This window comes from Symphalangus syndactylus, chromosome 8, assembly GCF_028878055.3.
Source record: "Symphalangus syndactylus isolate Jambi chromosome 8, NHGRI_mSymSyn1-v2.1_pri, whole genome shotgun sequence".
Classification (NCBI taxonomy): Eukaryota; Metazoa; Chordata; class Mammalia; order Primates; family Hylobatidae; genus Symphalangus; species Symphalangus syndactylus.
Window position 1 is genome coordinate 57,645,247 of NC_072430.2, and position 25,926 is coordinate 57,671,172.

Below are 25,926 nucleotides of genomic sequence, written 5' to 3' on the forward strand. Positions count from 1 at the left end.
AACTGATTTATTACCAAGCAGTTACCAGCAGGGAGCAGGCCGATCTGTTCATCAGCACCAGCAATATTGTCTGCAGCATAAAATCCAACTCCTTAGTTTGGAATTCAGGCCCTTCACAATGAAGTCACTACCCAAGTTTCTGGCTGGGCTTCTGCTTTTCCTCTCCAAGCACCTAACGCTCATTGGCCACACCTCCATGGCGCTGCTAACATCCTGTAGAATGCGGAGTGCCCTCCTCACCCCAGCCCCAACTCCCTGCCCTGGTTGTTGGGCCACAGAACAGCTCTGGCAGAGCAGGAAGTGCTCCAACCTGGAGTCGGAAGTCCTTCCATGCCACTGTTCAACTCTACGGCTGAGGGGTTAACCTCAAGGTTATTGAATCGCTCATCTAAGTGTAATTTTCAAAAAATAGAATACTGATAATAATCACCCCAGAGAGTTGTGATAAAGTCATGGAAGCAAGTACATTTTGTAAAACTGTAAAATGCCTTGCAGTTGTGGGCAGTAGTTATGGTACCGCATTTCTCATGAGGAATTGCACCTGGTTCTCAAGTGTGCTTCAAAATCCCCCCTTTTCCCACCTTCAAGGCCGTCTTCTTAGGAACAGGGGACAAATCTCATCCACAGGTTTAGTCAAATGATTGATTAGACTATTTGGTATGTAAGAAAGCCCCACACATGCCGACTGGATTAACTGAGAAAGTGAACCTCTAGGGAAAACAGCACCGCCCAAGCTCTTAGTCCCTGTTATGGGGAGGGCTCTAGAAAGGAGGATCCTGTGAGGGGAAGCAGCTGGCAGCTCCGGATTTCTACTTCCTCTTTTTTTTTTTTTTTTTTTTTTTTTTCTTTTGAGACAGGGTTTCGCTCTTGTTGCCTAGGTTGGAGTACCACGGCGTGATCTCCGCCTCCCAGGTTCAAGCCATTCTCCTGCCTCAGCCTCCCGAGTAGCTGGGGTTACAGGCGCACGCCACCTTGCCTGGCTAATTTTTTAATTTTTAGTAGAGACGGGGTTTCACCATGTTGGCCCGGCAGGCCTCCTCCTCTTTCTCTTGCCTCTCTCTTCCTCAGCAGGGCCTCCCCTGGCGCCACCTATAGGTCTGTTTTGTATAATACATGCTCAGGACCCAGCACACAGTAGGCACACAACAAACACGCCATCCAGTGGCAATGGCATGGAAATAAAACCAATTTCCCACCTCTGTGACATTGACGGTTGATTTAATTACAGAAATTTTCACTAAGGATTGAACGACCAAGAGGCTTAAGGAAGCCTAGGGATGGCAGAGAGTCGCATTTCTATTTCAGAAGAAATGCTTTTTATTTTCCATTAGTAGAAGGAAAAGATGAAAAATACTTAGCCTGTGCTCTGTGGTAAGCACATCTTTATTCTGCTTAATCTTCATAATCCCAATATGTAAAAATCCCATTGTACAGATGAAGAATGTAGGCTTGAGTCTAAGCCAGTCTAAAACCTCTAGCAAATAACGCAACCAATATATGTCCCAAACCTGTTTAGCCCCAAGAAATTGCTGGAGATAGATAAAAACAAAGAAAGATAATGGAAAAGGGATCCTCTTAGTCAGTTGTTACAAACACTGACATGGTCTGTTCTTCCTCAGAGATGTCCTGATTTCCTTGTTTGGCATAACTCCATCAAAGGCACCAATCCATCTGTTTGCTTCTCTAACAATCTGGCACCACCTGGGGAACATAATCTTCCTGCCATTTTACCACAAAAATACCCATATGCTGGAGTCACTGTAGCTGAGAATTATAGCCTGACCACAAGACAGACAATTTAGAAGCTGTGAGAATCCCAAGGGATAGAAAATCTTTGTTGAATATATAAACCTCTTGCAGACCATCGAGGAGGAAAGCCAACTTGAAGGCTTGAACTGGGGAAATCTTACTAGCACACAATGCGGGAGGACCAAGCCTTTGCAGCCCCTAAGAAGGATTCACCCAGCCAGCTAGGTGAGTCAGCCAGCATCACAAGGGACTGATGTCGGGGTTCATAAATAATAGTTTGGACAACATACGTATGGCTGACATCCTGTGGAAAAACCTTCAGCTCTTCTGAACCCTCTTCTCTCCCACTGCCTCCCCAGAGAGGCTAGAAATTCAGATTCTCACTGTCCTAACCTCTTTTTCTTTTTTCGTTTTTCTTTTTTTTTTTTTTTTTTTTTTTGAGAGGGGGTCTTGCTCTGTCGCCCAGGCTGGAGTGCAGTGGCGCGACCTTGGCTCACTGTAAGCTCTGCCTTCCGGGTTCACGCCATTCTCCTGCCTCGGCCTCCCGAGTAGCTGGTACTACAGGCGCCCGTTACCATGCCTGGCTAATTTTTTGTACTTTTAGTAGAGACGGGTTTCACTGTGTTGGCCAGGATGACCTTGATCTCCTAACCTCGTGCTCCACCTGCCTCGGCCTCCCAAAGTGCCGGGATTATAGGCATGAGCCACGGCGACCAGCCTCTAACCTCTTTTTTATAGGTGGCCTTGGGATCCAGCTCTAGCCACTGAGACATAAAAGGAAGTGTATGGGACTCTGAGCAGATTTTCTTCCTTGAGGAAAAGGAAGAAGGGCTTCTACATGTGGCTCCTTTCCACTTCTCCCTGCCTTTGCACAAGGGTGGGATGTCTGGGGCTGCAGCAGCCATCTATGACCATGAGGCAACAAGCTTGATGATGAAATGATAACATGCACAAAGCACTGAAACAGGCAACCACTTTCTATATGTGAGATGTTTGACCCAATTACCAAGAATGGAACTTTGCCTTATCTAACTCAGGGTCTAGGCCCAAGGAGTTTAGACTTTGCCTAGAGATACTAGATTTATGCAAAGATGCTGTAAGAGCAATGTTATCATCAAATACCATATAGACCTCACATACAGAGACTGCAAACCTGCCAGAACACATGAATGTATTCACTCCTGTGCAAGTTAGGGGCCAAACTCCAGGGAACAGTTGGGTTCTTTATCTGGCTCTAACAGCAGCAAGGGCTAAACAGAAACAAACTTGCTTTATGATAACTAAAAATCTATGTCAGCACTGGACTGGAGGATTCTCAATGTCATACTGGCTGTTCAGCAAAAGTCCTCTTTAAAATACTGACTAAAAAATAAATGTATCTGTTTGTGTTACCAAAGTAAAAATACATGAGAAAGGGACATGTATTTTGGCTAAGTGAACACCATCTGTAAGTAGTGAGGCTGAGAAACCTTTTTTCATATGTCAATTATTTTTAAAGTTTCCTATGGCTGCTGTTACAAATTACCACAAATTTAGTGGCTTAAAACAATACAAATGTATTGTTTTAAGTAAAGCAAATTTAAAAGTAAAACAATACTTAAGTGTATTGTTTTACCATTTAGGAGGTCAGAAGTTCGAAATGAGTCTTTCTTAGTGAAAATCAAGATGTCAGCAAGGCTGAATTCTCTCTGGAGGCTCTAAGGGAGAATCTGTTTCCTTGCCTTTTCTAGTTTCCAGAGACCACCTGCATTCCTTGGTTCATGGTTCCCTTCCTCTATCTTCAAAACTAGCAGTGTAGCATCTTCAAATCTTTCTCTGACTTTGATATTGACTCACCTGCCTCTGCCTTTCAGTATAAGAACTCTTGTGGCCAGGCGCGGTGGCTCACGCCTGTAATCCCAGCACTTTGGGAGGCTGAGGCGGGTGGATCACCTAAGGTCAGGAGTTTAAGACCAGCCTGGGCAACGCAGGGAAACCCTGTCTCTACTAAAAATACAAAAATTATCTGGGCGTGGTGGCAGGTGCCTGTAATCCTAGCTACTTAGGAGGCTGAGGCGGAAGAATTGCTTGAACCCAGGAGGCGGAGGTTGCAGTGAGCCGAGATTGCACCACTGCACTCCAGCCTGGGCAATAAGAGTGAGACTCCATCTCAAAACAAACAAACAAACAAACAAACAAGCAAAAACTCTTGTGATTACATTGGGCCCACCTGGACAATCTAGGCTACTTTCCTCATCTCGGAGTTTACTGATTAACAGTCTTAATTTCCTCTACAACCTTAATTACCCCTTACCAGGTGACCTAATATATTCACAAGTCTCAGGGATTAGGATGTGGACATTTTGAGGAGGCATTATTTTACCTACCACATCTATAATTTCACTAACCAGGAATAACTACAGGTAACATTTTAGTAAACAATTCTTCTCAGACCATTTTCTATGCATATGTTTATAGAGATATATCTATATACATCTCTATAGATATATGGACTTGTAAAAATTAAATATTAATTGAATACTGTACATTTCTTTTTCAACTTGCTTTTCCCACTTTATACATATGTATGTGTATGTACATGTAAATTTCTACCCATTATTCTTAATAGGCACCCTATTATTACTTTATCATTAGTGTTTTTTAAGTATCTACCATGTGCTCACTTAATTTAATCCTTTGAACAATCCTATGAACTGAGAACTCCTATCACTGTCACCACCCCTTTAGAGCTGAGACACTGGCAGCATGAGCTGGGAGGCTGTCTCAGGAGATACTCCATCCAATCAGTAGTGGAACGCATTTAAATCCACCAGGACCCAAGCTCTTAACCACATGGTGGATTGCCTCCTAGATTGTTCCACTGCATGGATGTCCCATAAATTATTTAACAACGGTGTCCTACTGTAGATCATTTGGGCTATTTTTCACGATTTAAAACAGGACTGCAATAAATGAGTTCATACCTAGGTCCATGGACAAACCTGTGATTATTTCTTTAAGAACAATTCTTAGAAGAATTACTGTATGCCAAGGCTCCTTACACAAATTTCCAAATTGTCCTTCAGGTAGTATGCATATTCCCAGTATCAATACTTTGAAGTATTATTCTTTTTAATCTTAATAGTGTGAGGAAATGAGAGTATTATTTTTCTTTTAATGCTAATGAGGGTAAATGTTTTTTCAATATGTTTCTTGGGTTTTTTTTCTTTTATTAAGTGCTGATTCATAGTTTGCCTAGATTTCTATTTCAGAATTAATAAAGTTTCTTTTGAAAAGTTATGGTTGAATTTTGTACAGGGCATCCCATATAAAAGGAACCATGAGACAAGGTAGAAGCTGATCATTTCTCACAAAATATTTAATTTGTAAAAATTAAATATCGAATACTGTACATTTCTTTTTCAACTTGCTTTTCCCACTTTATACATATGTATGTGTATGTACATGTAACTTTCTCACAAAGTTCAGGGAAAAAGAAAGTATTAGAGACATGAAGGGGAATAAAGAAATGTGAGAAAATCTATAACAAATCTAGTAAGTGGGGAGGACACAAAATGCCTCCTTAAGATTAGCCTTTATTCATAAATAATGGACAGCAATGTGATCCAAATGAGGGGATGAGTAGGAAGAGTCTTCTGGTGACAGCATAAGGGTTGCCTTGAAGTGGTCCAGTCTAGATATTTCCAGAAGAGAGAAGTATATCACAAGGAATTTGTTACAAGGGCTATAGAAGCCAAAGGGTAAGAAGATAAAGAAGACCCCAGACATTAGAGCTGCCATAACACCTGTACTGTACGCACAAGCTCACATTTAGTGCTGAGCAGCTGGAGACTGCTGGAGTCACTGGCTCCTATTCCTGCCACCTCTAGAGTCACCAAAACTGCTGGGACCTACAGTCGACTGTAGCCTGAAACTACCACTTCTGGAGGCAGAAATAGCATGATTTCTCAGCCTTCTAATCTCCCACCAGTGTTTCCCATTAGTGGAACTTACCAAGAAAACAGCTGGCAAGGATATCCAGGAAATTTCATATCCAGTCTTCTTGCTCGTGCCACACAGAGGAGGGCCCAGAAGGGCAGGAACAGATTTGAATACCAATAGACCAAATCCAGCAAAAAAGGAGGATGTTGTCCAGGATGGTGTCCAACGCCAAAATATTGCTCTCCCTGGATGAAGGAGGCCTGGATTCTAGAACTAGTTCTGCTACTGATATGCTGTGACCCCTCCAAGGCAGTGTTGCACAGTGGTTCAGGACGTAGCTCAGTGCCCTCACTTGTAAAGCAGGCAATAATACCTAGCTCAAAAGATTATTTGTGAGGGTTAAATGGGGTACTGCAAAGTATTTAAAACAGTGCCTGGAACAAAATAAACATTTAACAATTGATAGCTATTGTCATTGTTACTACCATTCTAATTTCAATTTTGCCATCTGTAGAGAAAAGAAGAAGAGGGTTGAATCACCTTTGCTTCTCTCTAACCCACCAGAGGAAAAGGAACTGACAGACTCAACCTGAGCCTCATGCTAAGCTGAATTTTGGAGATGCAGAGAAAAATGAATAATATCCTCCTGTCCCCGTCATCACAGAGCTCACAGTTCGATGGGGAGACAGAGAAAAATCATTATGATTCAAGGCAAAATGTGCTCAGTGATATACTAGATACAAGGAAAGCTCTAAAATAGTACAAAAGAAGGTTTTGTAGCATAGTAGAAAGCGTCATACAGACTTCACTTTATTATTTTATTTTATTATTTTGAGATGGAGTTTAGCTCTTGTCGCCCAGGTGGGAGTGCAATGCCGCGATCTCGGTTCACTATAACATTTTCCTCCCGGGTTCAAGCGATTCTCCTGCCTCAGCCTCCTGAGTAGCTGGGACTACAGGCACGCGCCACCACGCCCGGCTAATTTTTGTATTTTTAGTAGAGATGGGGTTTCACCATGTTGATCAGGCTGGTCTTGAATTCCTGACCACAGGTGATCCTCCCGCCTTGGCCTCTCAAAGTACTGGGACTACAGGCGTGAGCCACCTCGCCCGGCCCAGACGTCACTTTAAATCCAGTATTATCCTCTTGTGGTCTTGAGCAGTTCATTTAGTCGCCCGCGCCTCAGTTTACTTGTCTGTAAAAGTGGAGGTACTGAAAGAGCCTGCTCACAAAGTCCTTGTGAAGATTAAGTGAGCTACTGTATATAAAGGTTCTCCTGCAGTACCCGGCACAAAGATGCGCTCAAAAGTGATCATTATTATGATTCCAGTGGTCCACAAAAAAGACACAGGCCTGAACTAACGAAATGGAAATCGAAAGGGGGAAAAGTTAGCTAAAGAGAGAGTCATTCTTCCCAGACTGCTTAATTATCAGGATAATTAGAGAACCAGGAGGGTACCTACTAGAGGTGCGGGCCACGAGGGGGCGCCCCAGGACCTCGGTGTCCTCGTTGCCCGTGGCAACAGGCAATCCTTGGCTCTGGCTTAGGAGGCGTTCAAGCAGAGCGGCAAAATGGCCCTGAGCCCCTGGACCCCAGGGCTGAGCGCTGGCGAGAAGCTGGTGCAGGCGGCTGCCGTCGCCACCGACCCCTCCCTGGAGTTATGCACCTTCCCCTCCACCCTGGGCTCCTCGGTCGCGGTCGAGGCGCTGGAGCAGCTGTTTGTTGTGGGTGAGACGCCCCTCGGGCGCTGGAAGGGACGTCTCCTCAGAGGTGGAGGTTAGGAGGCACTCAGCGGGAACCCTGAGCGGGGACTCTCCTCCCGGAACCAGGGCATCACTGGCCAGGGCAGACCCTTCTCCCCGCTCCTTGGAGGCTGGGGAGAGAGAGGTGGCGGGTGGGACCAAGTGCCCCGCTCTCCTGCCCTAGCGCAGCTGGGGTGACTTCGCTCAACCCTCAGTAGTGGTTAAACTACTGAGGGACTCCCAAGCCACTGCCCTATGCCTGCGACCTGAGTACACACCTGCATTTAGATTATGCCTTCGATTTCAGTTCTCTTCCTGCCTTTCCTTTACAAGTTAACATCCTACGACATTTTGCCATGGCAAACTGGAGAATTTAACAAGCAAATAGAAAGGGAGTGTTTAAGAGGCTCCTGTTGTGTTAAGCAAGAAAAATTAGATGTAAAGAGTTGTTTAGGAGATTCTAATAGAAAATGACCTTGGATGGGGCCAGGTTAAAATATTTTTCAGTTAGAAAGCTGAACCTGTAATTAAGTCACTTAAGCTTAAGGTAAGACAATCCAAGAAAGGGTGTTTCTTGTTCAGTGCAAAAACCGTTTAGGCCAAACAACAAAACATTTCAATGCTTCACTAGAATCATCCCATTTCTTCAAGATAATCGTATTGATTTATGTTACAATGTTACTGTTAATTTGGGATAGTTTTTATTTTCCTTCTTAAATGCGCTAGGTTAATTTCACAATTCTTAGCAAATATGCTTGGGTAAATGTTATCATGAAGAATGTTGGCCGGGCGCTGTGGCTCACGCCTGTAATCCCAGCACTTTGGGAGGCCGAGGCGGGTGGATACCTGAGGTCAGGAGCTTGAGACCAGCCTGGCCAACATGGTGAAACCCCGTCTCTGCTAAAAATACAAAAATTAGCCGGACGTGGTGACGTACGTCTGTAATCCCAGCTACTCGGGAGGCTGAGGCAGGAGAATCGGTTGAACTCAGGAGGCAGAGGTTGCAGTGAGCCGAGATGGTGCCACTGCACTCCAGCCTGTGCGACAGAGTGAGACTCCGTCTCAAAAAAAAAAAAAAAAAAAAGGAATGTTACCCACTGAGGAGACCTAAAGTTATTAAGACCTAAATTATTCACATGTGTCTCAGGTCATTGTCAATGACAGAGCTAGAACCTTGAACTCTTTTCATACTTGATCTCTAGATCAGCATGCCGATGCAACCCTAGTACTTATGTACAAATACATTCTTCTGTTAATGTCTAGACACTCAGAACATATTTCATAGGAAAAAAATCATTACACCCTCTTGCCCTGAGTAGGAGTTATAAAATATTAATATGTAAATCTCCAGCACATTTGTCCTCAAGGAACATAAAATATATACCTAAATTATAACATTATGGAATAGGAAATAAGTACAAAAGAGATTAGTGTAATGTACAATAAAAATTCAGAGACTGAAGATGTAACTTCCAGCCGAGTAAGCATTTGAGCTAGATCATAAAAGGTTAAGTAGGATTTGGATAGATAAATAAGAGATCTTTATTTTCTAATTTTTTTTCAGAACAATCACTGCAAAGTGACTATTTTAAATGTAATGAAGAAGCTAAGATCTTTCTTAAGGACACTGCTGTAGCTGTTAAGAAATTGGTATTGTATTATCTATAAGAACCATTTCTTCAATCTTCCACATATTTCTTCATCAAACTTTCATTTAGCACCAATTCTGTTCAAAGTATTAAGGAGATGACTAGGGAATATAGTTACCCTGAACTTAAAAATATTTTTCTCTCAATTTTGTAAGTATTTGCACAATTATTGATCAATTGTGGATTGTTACTTGATTTTCCATGAAGAAAACTAAATTATGGGCTTATGGCTGTGGATAAGGGCAAGCTCATTTAGAGAAAGCAATGTGGGTGATAATACGGTTCAGTTAAGAGGTGGGCCACATGGGCAAATGCTTGGGACACCGATATATAAGCATTGCTTAAAACAAACAAACACACAATCTCTGGAATAAATTGCAAGCATAGTGCTAATTAACTCAGTTCTCTGTAAGCAATTTCTTGCATAACTGGTCAAAGATTATTTGACATATGTTCCACTGAAGTAGACTGTACTGTTAGTGAAAACAAAGAGAAACTCTTTCAATTACACTTATCTGGCCCCTATCAAAGACATGTTGAAGAAATATTTAAAGAATTTCCTTCTGAGGTGTCACAGACATCTCTTTCAGCCAAGGATGATATTGACAATGCTTCCTTGGCACAGTCAGAATAGTGAAGGCTCTCCATTTTATTTAAAAATATTGAATAAGAATTTACTACATATCAAATTGCTAAAAATGTAGAAATATGGCTGTAAATGAGTTTGAATCCACAGACTGCTGATAAAACTCTTATTACTTAATATTTTATATAATTATATACACATATATATCTATACTACATAATCGTACTTTACAATCCTTCTTGAGTAGATACATGTAAACACTTAGGGATCATGTGTGTTGTGCAGCTGTGGTGCTGTGGAAACATTTTTCCCTGCTTGGTTCTTTCTTTCAGTTGTCTTTCACTAGGATTTTAAGGGGCCAAAATATTTATTGTGGTTAAAGTATCTAGTCTGTATTCATTTAATATCTGAGCTGTGAAATCTCTTAAAAAAGAAAGATCAGGCTGGGTGTGGTGGCTCACGCCTGTAATCCCAGCACTCCAGGAGGCCGAGACGGGTGGATCACTTGAGGTCAGGAGTCCGAGACTAGCCTGGCTGAGACATGGTGAAACTCCATCTCTACTAAAAATACAAAAATTAGCCTGGCATGGTGGTGGGAGCCTGTAATCCTAGCTACTTGGGAGGCTGGTAGGAGAATTGCTTGAAACGAGGAGGCAGAGTTTGCAGTGAGTTGAGATTGCCCCACTGCACTCCAGCCTGGTCAACAGAGTGAGATTCCATCTCAAAAAAAAAAAAAAAAAAAAAACAAGGAAAGAAAAAAACAAATCAATCCTTTTATTTTTAAAAGTAATACATGTTGACTTTGAAAAATTTAGAAAAAAGTAGATAAGCAAAAGGACCACATTAAAATAATCACTATTGGCCGGGCGCGGTGGCTCACGCTTGTAATCCCAGCACTTTGGGAGGCCGAGGCGGGCGGATCACGAGGTCAGGAGATCGAGACCACGGTGAAACCCCGTCTCTACTAAAAATACAAAAAATTAGCCGGGCGTGGTGGCGGGCGCCTGTAGTCCCAGCTACTCGGAGAGGCTGAGGCAGGAGAATGGCGTGAACCCGGGAGGCGGAGCTTGCAGTGAGCCGAGATTGCTCCACTGCACTCCAGCCTGGGTGACAGAGCGAGACTCCGTCTCAAAAAAAAAAAAAAAATCACTATTAATGCTGATGAATATACTTTCTACTTTCAGGGTATAGGTGATAACTGCATTGAATTTCATTTTTTACAGAAAAGTGATCATGCTATATATGTAATTATATAGTCTGCTTTTTATAACTCATAAAATATAATGGCAGTTTCTCAGGTCATAAAATAGCTATAGCTATTATGACAGTTTATTTAAAAGATGATTTATCTATTTTTTCCCACCAACTGATTTCTCAGCAGTGTTTCGTTTCTTAAAGTAGCCTCACCTAAAAGTAATAATAACAGCTTTACCTATGTGTTTGGGTTTGTAGGTGTGTATGAGAAAACCATTGTTCTTTTTATACCTATTTTTATAGGCAATTTCCATATTTTAGTAAGTAGCTTTCTTTCTCAGTATTACCATTTTTGTTAGAGTCTTTCCTTTTAAATGGATTGAAGCTACATATAAGAAACAGATATTCATAAAGAAAAGATAATTTCTCAGTAGAATAAAATCAATAGAAATTAAGAGATAAACTAACAGACACCTTAAATAGTGATTGTAGATACTTTTCCCAGTTTCTGTTCCAAATAAAAATAATGACAGAAGATATTTAATGAAATTATATTTTGAAACCTGAAAACATTTATAGGGCATTGTTTAGGAAATCAATCTTACTGTTTTAGTGTCTTAACTTTTTTAAAATGTGATTTAAATTTTCAGGAAGAAATGAGAAAAGCCACAATCGATCTTTTGGAGATTGAAAGCATGGAACTCAACAAACTATACTATCTATTGGAAACTCTTCCCAATAGCATTAAGAGGGAACTGGAAGGTACTTTTGAGGTTATCAACTCTAGAAATTTAGTTGATCTTATAATAGAATGAAGTACTTTCAACAAGATAAGTTTCATAGTTATTGCTCATGTAAGATATAGCTAGAAAGCATTCATGACACAAACACAGTAAGGTCCATAATAATTTTTTCTTATATTTTAAGTGGAAATAGTATATATAACACTTGAATTTATATAATTTGGTTTCTGAATAGACTATAGATAAATGGATCAGCCCATTCCAAATTGGTATTTATCCAATTAAATTAGGCAACTTGGCTGGCCTAAACCATCATTCTACTTTCTGTCTCTGAGTTTTGGCTACTCTGGGTACCTCATGTAAGTAGTTATCATACAATATTTGTCCTCATGACCGGCTTCCTTCACTTAGCATAGTATCTTCAAGGTTCATTCATACTGTTGTATGTGTCAGAACTGCCTTTCTTTTTAAGGCTGAATAATATTCCATTGTTGGTATCTATCACATTTCCTTATCCATTCATCTGCAAATTGTCAGTTGGGTTGCTCCCATCTTTTAGCTGTTGTGAATAATGACGTTATGAACATGGTATCCAAATGCAGGTTGAGCATCCCTTATCCAAAACAGTTGTGACTAGAAGTGTTTCCAATTTCTGATTTTTTTTTTGAATTTGGAGTATTTGCATTATACTTTCCAGTTGAACATCCCTAATCCATAAATCTGAAATGCTTCATTGAGCATTTCCTTTGATCATAATGTAGGTGCTCAAAAGGTTTGGGGGTTTGGAGCACTTCCAAAATTATGCTCAAAGGAAATGTTCTTTGGAGCATTTCAGTTTTTAGATTTTTGGATTAGGGATACTCCACCTGTATCCAAGTCCCTGCTTTCAATTTTTTTTTATATTTATGCGTAAGCAGAATTGCTAGATTGTATGGTAATTGTACATTCAATTTTTTTTTTACTGGGGTCAGGTCTTACAGAGTCATATATTCAATATTTTGGAGATCTGCGTTGCTGTTTTCAACAGTGGCTGCACCATTTTATGTTTCCACCAACAACGCATAAGGGTTCCAGTATCTCTACATCCTTGCCCATCCTTGCCAGTACTTGTTATTTTCCAGATTGTTTTGTTTTTCTTTTATCTGATCATTATCCAAATGGCTGAGAAGTGGTATCTTATTGTGATTTGATTTGCATTTCCCCAGTGATTAGAGATGTTGAGCTTCTTTTTGTCTGCTCATTGGCCATTGGTACATCTTCTTTGGAGAAATGTCCACTCAGGTCCTTTATCCTTCTTTTAATCAGGTTCTTTTTTTGTTGTTGTTGAGTTGTAGGAGTTCTTTATGTATTCTGAATGTTAACCACTGATTAGAAATATGATTTGCAAATTTTTTTCCCATTCCATGGGTTGCCTTTTCACACTGTTGATAGTGACCTTTGAAGCACAAAAGTTTTAAATTTTGATGCAGTCAAGAAATCATTCCCAAATTCAATGCCATGAAGGTTTTCCCTATGTTTTCTCCTAAGAGTGTTACAGTTTAAGCTCTTATGTTTAGGTCTTCGATTGCTTTTTTTTTTTTTTTAGGTAAATTTCGTATTTGGGGTAAGGGTCAAACTTTATTTCTCCAGAAGCCAGGAATGTTGTTGGCTGAGTTCTTCTCCAGGAATTACCTTCAACAAAAGAGAGAAGGGGCCGGGCATGGTGGCTCACGCCTGTAATCCCAGCATTGTGGGAGGCTGAGGCAGGTGGATCACAAGGTCAGGAGTTTGAGACCAGCCTGGCCAAAATAGTGAAACCCCATCTCTACTAAAAATACAAAAAACAATTAGCCAGGCATGGTGGCGCATGCCTGTAGTCCCAGCTACTCAGGAGGTTGAGGCAGAATTGCTTGAACCCAGGAGGCAGAGGTTGTAGTGAGCCAAGATTGCGCCACTGCACTCCAGCTTGGGTGGCAGAGCAAGACTTCGTCTCAAAATAAAAACGAACAAGCAAACAAACAAAAACAAAAGAGAGAGGCTTAACTCCACGTTATGTTCTCTCCCCAGTGCCTGCCACCTGCATTCATGATTGGTCACTATGAGGGTACAAAGGCCTGGCTCCCTTGCCTCAATGTAGAACAACTCCAGAGCATCATCATAGCTCCAAAGCTCATCACAGTTTAACCTCCTCCTCTTCCCAGCTTTTTATTTCCTCCAAAGAGATGTTCCTCAGAGCACTACCCAATAAATGCTCTACACACACATTTTATAATCTGTTTCCCAGAGAGCCCAACCTAAAAAGAGTGGTCTTAGTAAGTAAAAAAGGTTGATTTTCCAGTTAGCCATTTATTGCCTCTACTTTGTGATAAGGAAGCTGGACCCTGTAAATTTTCCCTTTTACCAGCTGGCACAATGTTCAGCTTTGTCAGCAGAGGGCATAGGAGGGATATGGAGGAGGAAGGGGTTCTCTTCCTGATTCCAGTGTGCTCAGCTTGGCTGACTCTTGTAGTGTATGCAACTTCTCCAGGCCATGGTCCTGCAGCATCCAGCAGTCCACAGAGCCCAGCAGCTTCCACCAGTACCCCTTGGGTAGCTTCAGCCACCAGTGAGGCACCTCTCCATGAAGAGCTTCTCTGGCACCTCCTTGGGTAGTTTTGCAGTGAGTTCTGAAGTATGGCACCTCTGTGGGCAGATACCCCTAAAACCCCCAGAGAGCAGATTTCCAGCAAGTTCCATCAGCCCAGCATTTCATGAACTTCTTTACCATCTAATGAGATGCAGCCTCTCTAATGAGGCCTAGCTCCCAGGTCTCCAGGTGCTGTTTCCTCAAGCACTGTATCTCAGCCCTAGGGGTGGTAGCTACTCCTTAGGTCTGCTATTTCTGAATGCTTTCAAGTTCTCTTCACTTCTTACCACCCATTCCTTAATCCTCTAATTACTCTGATCCTCTGTTGTAGTTAATAATTTATTCTATTAAACTTTCCCTTTTCAACTTACTGTGACATTTCTATCTCCTAATTGGACCCTGACTGATAGAATGGGTTTAAAACAATATGCTTGGTGTTAGTCTAGTTTGACAGGGAAAATACAACAAACTATACGTGCAGGGAAAGAAAATCAGATTTAGAAGAATCTACACCAAAGGTAGAATTCAGAGTGTTTTTCTTTTTCTTTGTTTGCTGTTCTTTAGTTTCTAGATTGGGTTGCTTTTATAATCAGAAAAACATATTTTAGAAGGGGGAAAATACCATAATAGCTTATAAGGTCCTTGATACATGCTAAATGCTTAACCATGCAAATTTAGTTAGTTGACCTTATGTCATAAGTCCTATACTCAAAGTGTGGTCTTTGGTTCAGCAGCATAAGCAACATGTAAGAGCTTTTGAGAAAATACAGAATCTCTGGGCCCACCCTAGACCCACTGTATCAGAAGCTGCATTTTAACAAGATCTCCAGATGATGTATGTGCATATTTGAGACACAAAGTTTGATAAGGCCTGCTGCAACAAGCAATTTAACTAGCAGCCTAGAAAAAAATATCCTAGCTCTCTCAGGAGAGCTACCAGCTAGTTTCTAGGGAGTTGTGTAGAAATGAGTAGTCCAGCACCTTCCTAAACAGCAGTGTTCAAAAATTCATGCATGTTGACCATCTGTCATGCACTGAGATAATCCTTTGAAGTCATATGTGATTACACTGACTTATTATTTATGGATGAATAATTATTTCTTTAATACATTGGCTTCCCCCAAAAAGCAGAGCCTGAGGCAATGGCTTTTGCATTATTATTTTATTAAGGAGTATAATCCAAAGAGGAGGATAGGATAAGGAGACCAAAACAGAGGACAAGGGAGAGCCAATATGGGGTGGATTATGATGTTGGCTGCTGCTACTTGAAACTAATTAATTATGAGAAGAAGCCCCCAAGACCCAGTGTTACTTCTTCTCAGGACTATCTATCAGTGTGAGAGAGGGAGAAGAAATATTTATGCACTGGCTCCTGTCTATCACTGGTCTGATGTTTGCCCTACCTCTTGTACTTCTGGGTTATACATGCATGGGTGGGGGTGCATAAAGAAACCCCATGTAGAAGTTGCAGAAGTCCTAGGCAGGAGGTGAGAAGTGCGTGGAACGGGCTGGAATCAGGCACTATCAGACTGCACCTGTCTGAAATTGATCCACGTCCACAGAAAGCTGGTTACCAGAGCAGCAGAAATAAGAGAAATAATTAGTAGGTAAGATTGAGAGGGACCAAGGGAGTAAGAGGTGCTTGATAAAAAACATTATTAAAAGAATATTTCAAAGAAAGACTTTTTTTGCGTGAAAGTCAGTATCTACAATTGTGCTCTTCCTCAAATAATGTAGTAATATTTCCACTTACTTTGAAGAATGTGTCAGAGACGCTCGCAGATTAAATCTTTTTGAGATAAATACAATAAAAATGAGAATTACAAGGACAGAGAATGAAATAGAGCTTCTGAAGAAGAAAATAACTGACCTGACAAAATATAATGAAGCTCTGGGGTAGGTATTCTTATATTCAGTATTTTAGGGAGCAGGGGTCTGAGGCTGGAGTGGGAAAATTTTCGGGAGGGGTTTACTCTCTGATCTGAACTGTGGCAGGGCAAGTTGAGAGGTGAAGATGGGTTGTAGGAGATGGACCAGGCTGATGGGGTAGGGAAGGTGGTGGCTACAGAGGACTGAGGAGGAGAGCAGAAAATCTTCAACCACAGTAGCCAGGAGGCCTGTAATATTTCAGAGGCAATCCAGCTTCCTAGCAGCAACTACTGTTTGTAAATCACACACTACCTCTAATGCTACCTCCAAAGGTAGACACACAATGGGTTTAGTTTCCATTTTTGTAGAATTAAGTTTACAAACCCCCACCACCAAAGTAAGAAATCTTGCAGGGATTATATTGTAAATCTAATGTCAAACCAGACCTGTTGTATCTAGTTCAGTTTATTGAAGATATTTAGTCATATTTGTAATCCACTGAAGGACTGAGGATGAGGCTGGTTCCCAGGACAGGGTTCCAGATTGTGTCTGTAATTAAATGAGATAATATATGAAACTGCCTGTAGCTCAAGATCTGACACCTCTTAGTGAGCCTCATTTTCTCCATCTGTGAAATGGGGATCACAACTCTTAACTCTGCTAGCTCATGAAAGGAAGAGATATATTCTGAAAGATAGGACTCCTTGAAGAATTACCCCTATGAGAAAATTTGATAAATTTTAATAAATATCATAAATATCAGCATGTTAGTTTCCAGAGTGAGAAATGTTCACAAACAGCCCTTATCATAGGGGAAAAAAAGTCTTCTTGGGAAGCCAAAATAATCAGAGGGTTGTCTGGTGTCCCAGATAATAAACATCAGAAATCAGGCAGAGACCTCAAGGCCCACGGACGTGGATCCCAAACCAGGCTCTCAGAACACCTGTGCTGGGAGACACTCCACAAAAGAGAAAGTTCATGATTACATAAGTTTGAGAAATACCACATACTCTAATCCCTGTTGGGGATTCACAATACAGATTTGTGCGTGGTGCGTGCTAGCCACCATGGCCAGAGCCTGCTACATAAACTAGGCTATTCCTGAACTAATAGCAAGAAAAATAATACCCAGGCTAGATATTTATCTCAACTGGTCAGCAACATCACATTCGTATAGACCAGTGATTCTCAAACTTGAGCTTGCATCAGAATCACCTGGAGGGCTTGTTAAAACACAAATTACTGGGACTTGCTTCCAAAATTGCTGATTTAACAGACCTGGGAGGAGTGCAGTGGGGATAAGAATTTGCATTCCTGACAAGCGATGCTACTGCTGCTGGTCCTGACCACATTGGGAGAACCACTGCTCTAGACAAATCTTTACGGAAAGGCAGTAACAAACAGAAGGTGGTGGCAGGTGTGTTGGCATCATCAAGCTACAATCATTTGTTGCATCATTTTTTCAAAGAGAATGCATATCAAAGTGTTCACAGACTGACCGGTGGTGGGTACGTCTCCTGTCCTGGGCAAATTTCAAAAACTAGATACAGACAGAGCAGCTGTTTGAATGTGTTTTCCTGAGGCTCCACACTGTGTTTGTGAGTGTTCTTTCTTCTCAGCCCATCACAACACACCTAGTGAGGTTTTTTGATTTCACTTATTTTGCTTTGTTTCCCCGAGGCTCCAGTCCTCAAGTTGATTCATTCTTAGAAGGCTTCCTCTGCTGCATCCACAAAGCACCCATTATCTGACCACCTACTGAGCCTCTCACCTAGACTTCTTTTTATTGCATTTCTTTTGTGGAGTTTGACCTCTGGAAGCAAACTTCCCAGCAGCTTGCTTTTATTTTCCTGAGCCTTCAAACACAATTCCTCTGAAACTCGCTAGCCTTGAGGACTAGCAAAAGGAAAAGGGTCTTTACATTGTAGGAGCTTTTAAAAAGGAAAATAAAGAAATGGCACCAATTGTCCCTTTTGTAAACCTTTTGTTGTTAGCCTCGGGGTAGATAAAATCTTAAGGTCTTCCTCAGACAATCTTAAGGTCTTCCTTAGATGGACACCGCCCAGCAATGGATGTGTGAGGTTAATGACGCCTATTGAACTCAGAGTTGGCTACAGCTGGGAGAAGGTAAGAGGGCTCAAATTAGGTTTCAGGCATCCTCCAAACAGTAAAGATAGCGTCTGTTCTTTCCCTAGTTTCTATCCAGAGGAAGGTGAGCTTTCTGTTGGGCCCTGCCTGCAGGGCTATAGCATCCAGGGTGGCTGGAGATGTGATGAGATTTCTCTTTCTTTAGCTTAACAGCCTATCTCGGGATGATAAGATAGATATGATGACAATACATATCAAAACACTCATCTGGCCAGATCCCATTCAGATCCTGTTCAAAATTACTTTTGAGTCATTGTATACTTTAATCCAAAATACCCTGTGGTTACTACCTGGCATCTGGGGATGGGTGGGGTGAGGCAAGGCCACGTGACATTCAAAAGTGGTAAAAGTTGCAAGGTTGATGCTCGTTTTGTGTTTTTTTCTGTCCTCATCTCAAACAATTTTTTTTTTTTTAATTTCAGACAGAGTCTTACTCTGTCACTCAGGCTAGAGTGCAGTGGCATGATCTCGGCTCACTGCAACCTCTGCCTCCCGGGTTCAAGCAATTCTCCTGCCTCAGCCTCCCGAGTAGCTGGGATTACAGGCGCACGCCACCATCTCCAGCTAATTTTTGTATTTTTAGTAGAGACAGGGTTTCACCATGTTGGCCAGGCTGGAATCTAACTCCTGACCTCTCAGGTGATTTGCCCGCCTTGGCCTCCCAAAGTGCTAGGATCACAGGCATGAGCCACTGCACCTGGCCTTCAACCAAGTTTAGACAATCATAAACACAGTCATAAAATAAGTATTCCTTACACTTTTCCTCTTGCTAAGGGCTCATCTCACTACACAGACTTTATTCCTTTCTTAGGAGCTGCGCTTCTCACTCTGTGAGCAATTCTTTCCTCCCAGGGAGAAGCAGGAAGAGCTAGCAAGGAAGCATGCAAGGTTTGTCCTGTCACTCAACCAAACTATGGAGAAAAAAGCCACCACCACTGTTTACATAAATGAGACTTATACCAAAATAAACTTGAAGAGAGAAGACATAGCATTGCAAAAAAAATGTATTCAAGAGACAGAGGAGCTAATGGAAAAAGAAAGGGCAGAATATCTGATAAGAAAACAAGAGTTGACTGCACAAGTAAGTGGCATGATTTATTCTTTAAAATACAGTAATGTATAGAATCTGGAGCAGGAAACGGGAAATAATTTTTTTTTTTTTTTTTTTGAGACGGAGTCTCGCTCTGTCGCCCAGGCTGGAGTGCAGTGGCGCAATGTCGGCTCACTGCAAGCTCCGCCTCCCGGGTTCACGCCATTCTCCTGCCTCAGCCTCTCCGAGTAGCTGGGACTACAGGCGCCCGCCACCATGCCCGGCTAATTTTTTGTATTTTTAGTAGAGACGGGGTTTCACCATGTTAGCCAGGATGGTCTCGATCTCCTGACCTCGTGATCCACCCGCCTCGGCCTCCCAAAGTGCTGGGATTACAAGCGTGAGCCACCACGCCCGGCCTGGGAAATAATTTATTTGTCCTCAAGGCTGGCAAACAGCCTCTGTGGTATCTTCCGTGAACATCTTGGGAAAACGGGATGAGCGGGAGACTCAAGGACACTTCTGCTCTTGGGGAAGACATTTGATTGGTAGCAGCATCTCAGTTCATGGGGAAGAATATAAGTGACAGGATTTGTAACACTGGGGTCTCCCCTTGCTTATATGCTGCTATATAGGGACAAGGAATAGGCTACCATCTTATCCAGTTGCCTTTGATAATCCTGAGACTGTGTCTGTATGGACAGGACTAGGGTATTCAGATAGGGCACCAGCCCAGCCCTGCTGTTCCTGATAAATGAATCAGAGAGAGCGGCAGCCTGCAGTGGGGCCAGGCAGAACTGAGGGCCTTAAAGAGAAAACAATGTTTCCAGACCAGCAAATTTGTGAGGGTGGGGCAAGGATAACTACTGCATCTTTTTCTGCCACTGCGGGAGCTGAACTGCCTGCTGTGCCATGTTAATTAAAATTCAGCCTCAGATCAGTTATGATTGTTTCTTTCTTGTTCTGCTCTGGTTGACTCGGGGAGAGGTGGTTTTGATAAGAGGGTGACATTGTTCATTAGGGTCTAACAAGGGGTACTGTGATAAAATGGTAAGAAGTTTTCCAGGATTACAAGCTGCTCTGTCTTTGATGATTTTGTTTACTCTGTGTTTACCTGGTTTTATTTCCCATTAAATAATGTGAATTTAGGTTCCCAGATAATTTCTTCAATCCTTCCTTTGACTCTTCTTGTTTGCTTAGTACATTGTAAATCTGGTCACCACTGCTGTGGTGATTTACTATTAAATCACTGCCGTGGCAATTACTTTTATAATTAGTTGTTAACAATCATTGTTATTATTGCTCTTACAAATTTACTTTTCAATATTCAATAATTACAGTTTGGCCTTTATGGCTCATGCTTTTTCCTGTGATACTGCAAAATAAGGAAACCCTGGTTTTTTGGGTTTTTTTTACTTATTGCTATACTTGAATTGAATATGTTATACTTAGATTAAATATGAATTAGGTTGACACTGTTTTTAAAAGATTTCTAAACTTTGTTGTGCTAATAGGCTTTTTAAATTGGTTTCTTATGCTTGTCACTATAGATTAATGAATTTAAAAATACCCGTGAAGTAAAGAGAATGGAGACTTATGAAAAGAAGAAAGAATTGGATAAATTACAAACTAAAATGTCAAAAATAAAAGAAACAGTTACTGTTTCCGCAGCGGTAAGAAAGAATAAACTATGTATATTTTTAAGCCTTATCTAGGCACCTCAATAAAAAAGGAGTTGATTGTAATTCATCTTCATGTCATGCTGAGAGGATGTTTTCTGCACGTTAACATTTTCTGACACTTTCTTTAAAGCATTATGGTGCAATTGTGGTTTCCTCTTCAGGAATATGATGGGAAGAAGGAAATGTGGAATGTCTTAGATACAAACTGCATTTGATGGGCCAAAATACTGTGAAAATATTGATTTAAAAAAATATACAGAACTAACCAAATGCATTGATACATATAACGTTTCCATGAGATTGCTTCATTTTGTATAACAAAATGAATAACCATGGGCTGAGTCCTTAATTCTGGATGTGGAATAATAGAACAGAGTTCAGGCTCTCTATTGAGTACAGCAACATTAATATGTAAAGGAGACCATTTGTCTATTTAAATTAGAAAATACATCAGAGCTCTGTACTTCTGTCAAAAAAATTGTGATAACATTTACTGAAAGGCAACACTGTGATAAGTATTTTGTGAGGATTATCTTTATTTTAAAGATAAGAAAACATAAGCTTATGGAGGTGACTATAATTGAAGTGGTTAATGTTAATACTACTTGTATATTAATTAAAACAAAAATGCCTGTTAACTTCTTATCACAATTAATTGAACTAATGAGTCTTTAGTGTATTTTTTCTATGTGTCTTAAAAAATCACATGCAAAACTATACTGGTACAACAGTAAAACTGAATATTTTATATGGGGTGGTTCTGCTCATTTTAATTACAATATATCTATTATGCTATCCAATTACAAAGCATTAATAAAATGAAAATTTTCTCTCAAATATGTGCATTTAAAAATCATTATCTGTTTTTAAATTTCAACATAGTAAGGAAGCAGTAGGCCTATAGGAAAATAGAAAGGCTATATAAAACATATTTTATCTGCATGCCCACGCTCATATTTCCAGTTCTGGCCTCATAAATCATAAATCGAGCGCACCACCAACTAGCTTGGGAAAATGAAATATGTCGTCCTCAGCCTGTACTCTGAAGATCTCTAAGCCCAAATTATTTTGAAGGCAGCAGGAGTAAATTTGCCTCCGGGTCCTTCCCCACTTCCCACAATCCAGCCTGCCCACCTTCCTACCCCTCCATCAGTAGAGAATAGTTTTGGAAGCACAAACTTGAGTCTCACACAGAGCTGGGTTCAAATCTTAGTTCTGCAAACCTTAAGTTTCCTCATTTATAAAGCGGAAGTATTAATATTGCCTACTGCAGAGCGTTTTTGTGGAGATTAAATGAGGTCATGCCTGTTAAGTGCTTTATATTTGGTAGTTTGTTGTCATTGTTGTTGGCTGAGGTTAGAAAACAGTATTTTGGCTATAGACTGAGACCACAAGGAATTTCAGATTAACTCTCACATGGGACGTCTCTGCAGCCAGGTAATGTTGATATGATGTTGGCAGAAAAAAATAATAGCGTGTGACCCTTAAGGCAGCCTACCTGTCCAGGCAAGGAGGACTGAGGACTAAAGATAACAGATGTCAGGCCTATCAGGCCTTCAGCATGTATCCCTAATTCTGATGATTGATCAGAGGCCTCTCAACATTTAGCTCATTCTGATGGTAGTTCTACCTCTGGAACTAGCTATGGGTGCTCTAGAGAAAGAAACCGTTTTGAGTAGCTTTTACCCACCTCTCTCACCTGGCTTGGCTAAGAGTGCCTCTATTCTCCCCACAGGTGTATCTCTGATCCCACATTGCTGTCCAGGTTTAGATAGCATTAAATATTATGTCCATGGTAATTCTCTGCTGGAGAGAAGAGGAATTTGTTTCATCAGCCTTGTCTAAGCTCCATTGTCCCTCTACAAGCTGAAATGCAAACCCAAGGCTGAATAAGTTAGACTTTCCTTTTCTTGATCCCAAAATTGCATTGCAAAAATGTCCGTTTCGTTATGAATTTTCTCCATCAATTTTTCCTTCCTTTAAATCATAACTTTTTTTCACAGTATCCAATTATTCCATTTCCTAAATTTAGATTAAATATTAAGAAATAAAAATTCTTTTCAACACGAACATAGCTATCAAGGGAGACAAAAGACCCAATTCGTTTTGACTTTTTAAAATAATACTCATTTTGGTATCCTGGGATGATAAATGAAGATGATTGTGACAATATAGATTTGTTTAATTTTTTTAAGCGTTAGACAAAGTTAATTCTTGTCTCAAAAGTTTGTAAAAATAGTTTTCACATTCTCACTGCTGTATTTAGCCATCATCCCCTCTAAATTTTGGGTTTTTCTGATGATTTCAGAATTATTTGTGTCCAAGTTTATTTTATAGAGAAACAATGATAATGATTGCTCTTTTAACTTGAAGTACACTCCCAATGTAAAAGTTGAATGAGTAATTCATGAATATTGAGTGGAATCAAACTGCTGTTATGAATCACTTGGTGATGATTGGATGCCATATTTTTGTTTAATTTTTAATAGGTTCTTAGTGATCACAATTTAGAGATAGCACAACTACACGAATCAATAAGGTATTGGGAACAACAGGTCAGTGAGCTAAAGAAAGCCCTTGCAATTCTGGAGGTGAAACTGTAAGTGTAATGCTTTATTTTTACTGAAATGTTTTGAGATATGTTAATATGATATTATAATATAGTTAATATGCTATGTTTTCATTTTTAAAAGCATGTCTTTAATTTGACATGAAAATTATATTCTCTTAGTTTACTAAAATATGTGTGAAAGCTTTATAGAGTCACCTTTCCATTGTGAAATTAGCTGATGATCAAGAGAAAAAAATTAAAGGTTCTGTCCGCTTGGGAAAGGAAAGGACTCTTTGGAATGTATGTATTATTCTCATCAGTTCCTGACTCCCTATAAACAAAAATGCCCATGGGGGACAGCATTAGTGGGACATATCGTAGGCTACAACCCATCTAGCCATGCTGTTAGAGTTGTTCTTACTCAAAGGAGACTTGCCAAACTTCCTGAGAAAATACAGGGAAGCCTCAGGGCAAAAACTGCTACACGTGGGACTAGAACCAGAAACTGAAGGAGGTCTTCCATCCTTCCAAAGCCTCAGTGTGTGCTTTGTTTTGTGAAAGTGTTTTATTCCTCTCTTTATCTGTACAGTATTCTCTTCTTGGTGAGCACATGGCAATGTCTGGCTATGCCAAATCCTCTGAATTGACCTGGCACAGGTCCAACAATCTTTAAAGATTGGTCAACACACTTTCTCCCTCGAAAATCCCCAGATTTCATATCAGAATGTGTTTGGCTCAGCTTTGGTTCCTGATCCAATCAGCTCTACACAAGAAGATGGAGTCTTATAACATGGCTTCCAGGGACTACTCCAGTGGTTCACTGACAGTTTAAGAAACAAATTGTGGACTGAGCAGATTCCTGAAAGACAAGTAACCTCACATGTAGAATCTTGTTATAACATGGCTCATTTCTATATATATTTGAATATATTGTAATTAAAATTATAACAGGTCTTTCAAAACAGGATTTGCAGAGTACAATGCTGATCTACAATCATCAGTTCATAAAATAGGCAATAATCTTTATCTTCAGTATCAGATTAAAAAATAAGAAAGCTCAATTAATACCACAACTAAAACTCCAAAAAACTCTTTTATCTTCTGATGCAATAGTATTAATTGACATATATTTTGAAGAAAAACTAGACAAAAAAGTAATAGTGGAAGATATGGATTACCTCAAGTTATTTCTAGCTGTTACGAATAAAAACCTCACTACGTTGATGAAATTTTATTTATAAGCAGTCTTCATGTTAGCTAACGTGTATGAGGATTCATTGATCTTCCATTTGTAATGATTTATCATTATCTATAATCCCAGCTATTTAAGAGTTTGGATTCATGTAGAATCTCATCAAAGAAAAGTGCTTTATATTAATGTGGTGATCAAGGATATAAGTTATCCTCCTTTTTATTCAGAAACTTTGCTCTTTCTTCTTTATTACCTGGAAAATTAAAAGAAAGTTCTTGTATTTTTTCTATTTTCTTCCTTAGCTGATTTCCTCTGTCTGTGAAGATAGGGAGAGTCAACCCAGTTCCCACTTGGTGGATTTGAAGAATCAGTGCTGTTTTTATAAGATTTCTATAAGAAAGTATACAAGAAACTAAAATAGTTTGCACGACACATTTTCCTATCAATCTTTTTTTTATTATACTTTAAGTTTTAGGGTACATGTGCACAATGTGCAGGTTTGTTACATATGTATACATGTGCCATGTTGGTGTGCTGCACCCATTAACTCATCATTTAGCATTAGGTATATCACCTAATGCTGTCCCTCCCCCCTCTCCCCACCCCACAACAGTCCCTGGAGTGTGATGTTCCCCTTCCTGTGTCCATGTGTTCTCATTGTTCAATTCCCACCTATGAGTGAGAATATGCAGTGTTTGGTTTTTTGTCCTTGAGATAGTTTACTGAGAATGATGGTTTCCAGTTTCATCCATGTCCCTACAAAGGACATGAACTCATCATTTTTATGGCTGCATAGTATTCCATGGTGTATATGTCCCACATTTTCTTAATCCAGTCTATCGTTGTTGGACATTTGGGTTGGTTCCAAGTCTTTGCTATTGTGAATAGTGCCGCAATAAACATACGTGTGCATGTGTCTTTATAGCAGCATGATTTATAGTCCTTTGGGTATATACCCAGTAATGGGATGGCTGGGTCAAATGGTATTTCTAGTTCTAGATCCCTGAGGAATTGCCACACTGACTTCCACAATGGTTGAACTAGTTTACAGTCCCACCAACAGTGTAAAAGTGTTCCTATTTCTCCACATCCTCTCCAGCACCTGTTGTTTCCTGACTTTTTAATGATGGTCATTCTAACTGGCATGAGATGGTATCTCATTGTGGTTTTGATTTGCATTTCTCTGATGGCCAGTGATGATGAGCATTTTTTCATGTGTTTTTTGGCTGCATAAATGTCTTCTTTTGAGAAGTGTCTGTTCAT

At 40.4% G+C, this 25,926-nt stretch overlaps 1 protein-coding gene across 2 annotated transcripts in view; it reads left to right on the forward strand.

Moving 5' to 3' along the window:
- The first annotated feature begins 6,691 nt into the window (after positions 1 to 6,691).
- CCDC175 (coiled-coil domain containing 175) overlaps positions 6,692 to 25,926 on the forward strand; it is a 78,967-nt gene continuing 59,732 nt past the window's right edge. For both annotated transcript variants that reach the window (XM_055289212.2, XM_063644554.1), the window contains exons 1-7: positions 6,692 to 7,400; positions 8,979 to 9,064; positions 11,494 to 11,605; positions 15,952 to 16,087; positions 19,061 to 19,289; positions 20,789 to 20,911; positions 23,410 to 23,519. In XM_055289212.2, the coding sequence (XP_055145187.1) occupies positions 7,244 to 7,400; positions 8,979 to 9,064; positions 11,494 to 11,605; positions 15,952 to 16,087; positions 19,061 to 19,289; positions 20,789 to 20,911; positions 23,410 to 23,519 (953 nt within the window). In that variant the 5' untranslated portion in view covers positions 6,692 to 7,243. The remainder of the gene's footprint in view (positions 7,401 to 8,978; positions 9,065 to 11,493; positions 11,606 to 15,951; positions 16,088 to 19,060; positions 19,290 to 20,788; positions 20,912 to 23,409; positions 23,520 to 25,926) is intronic.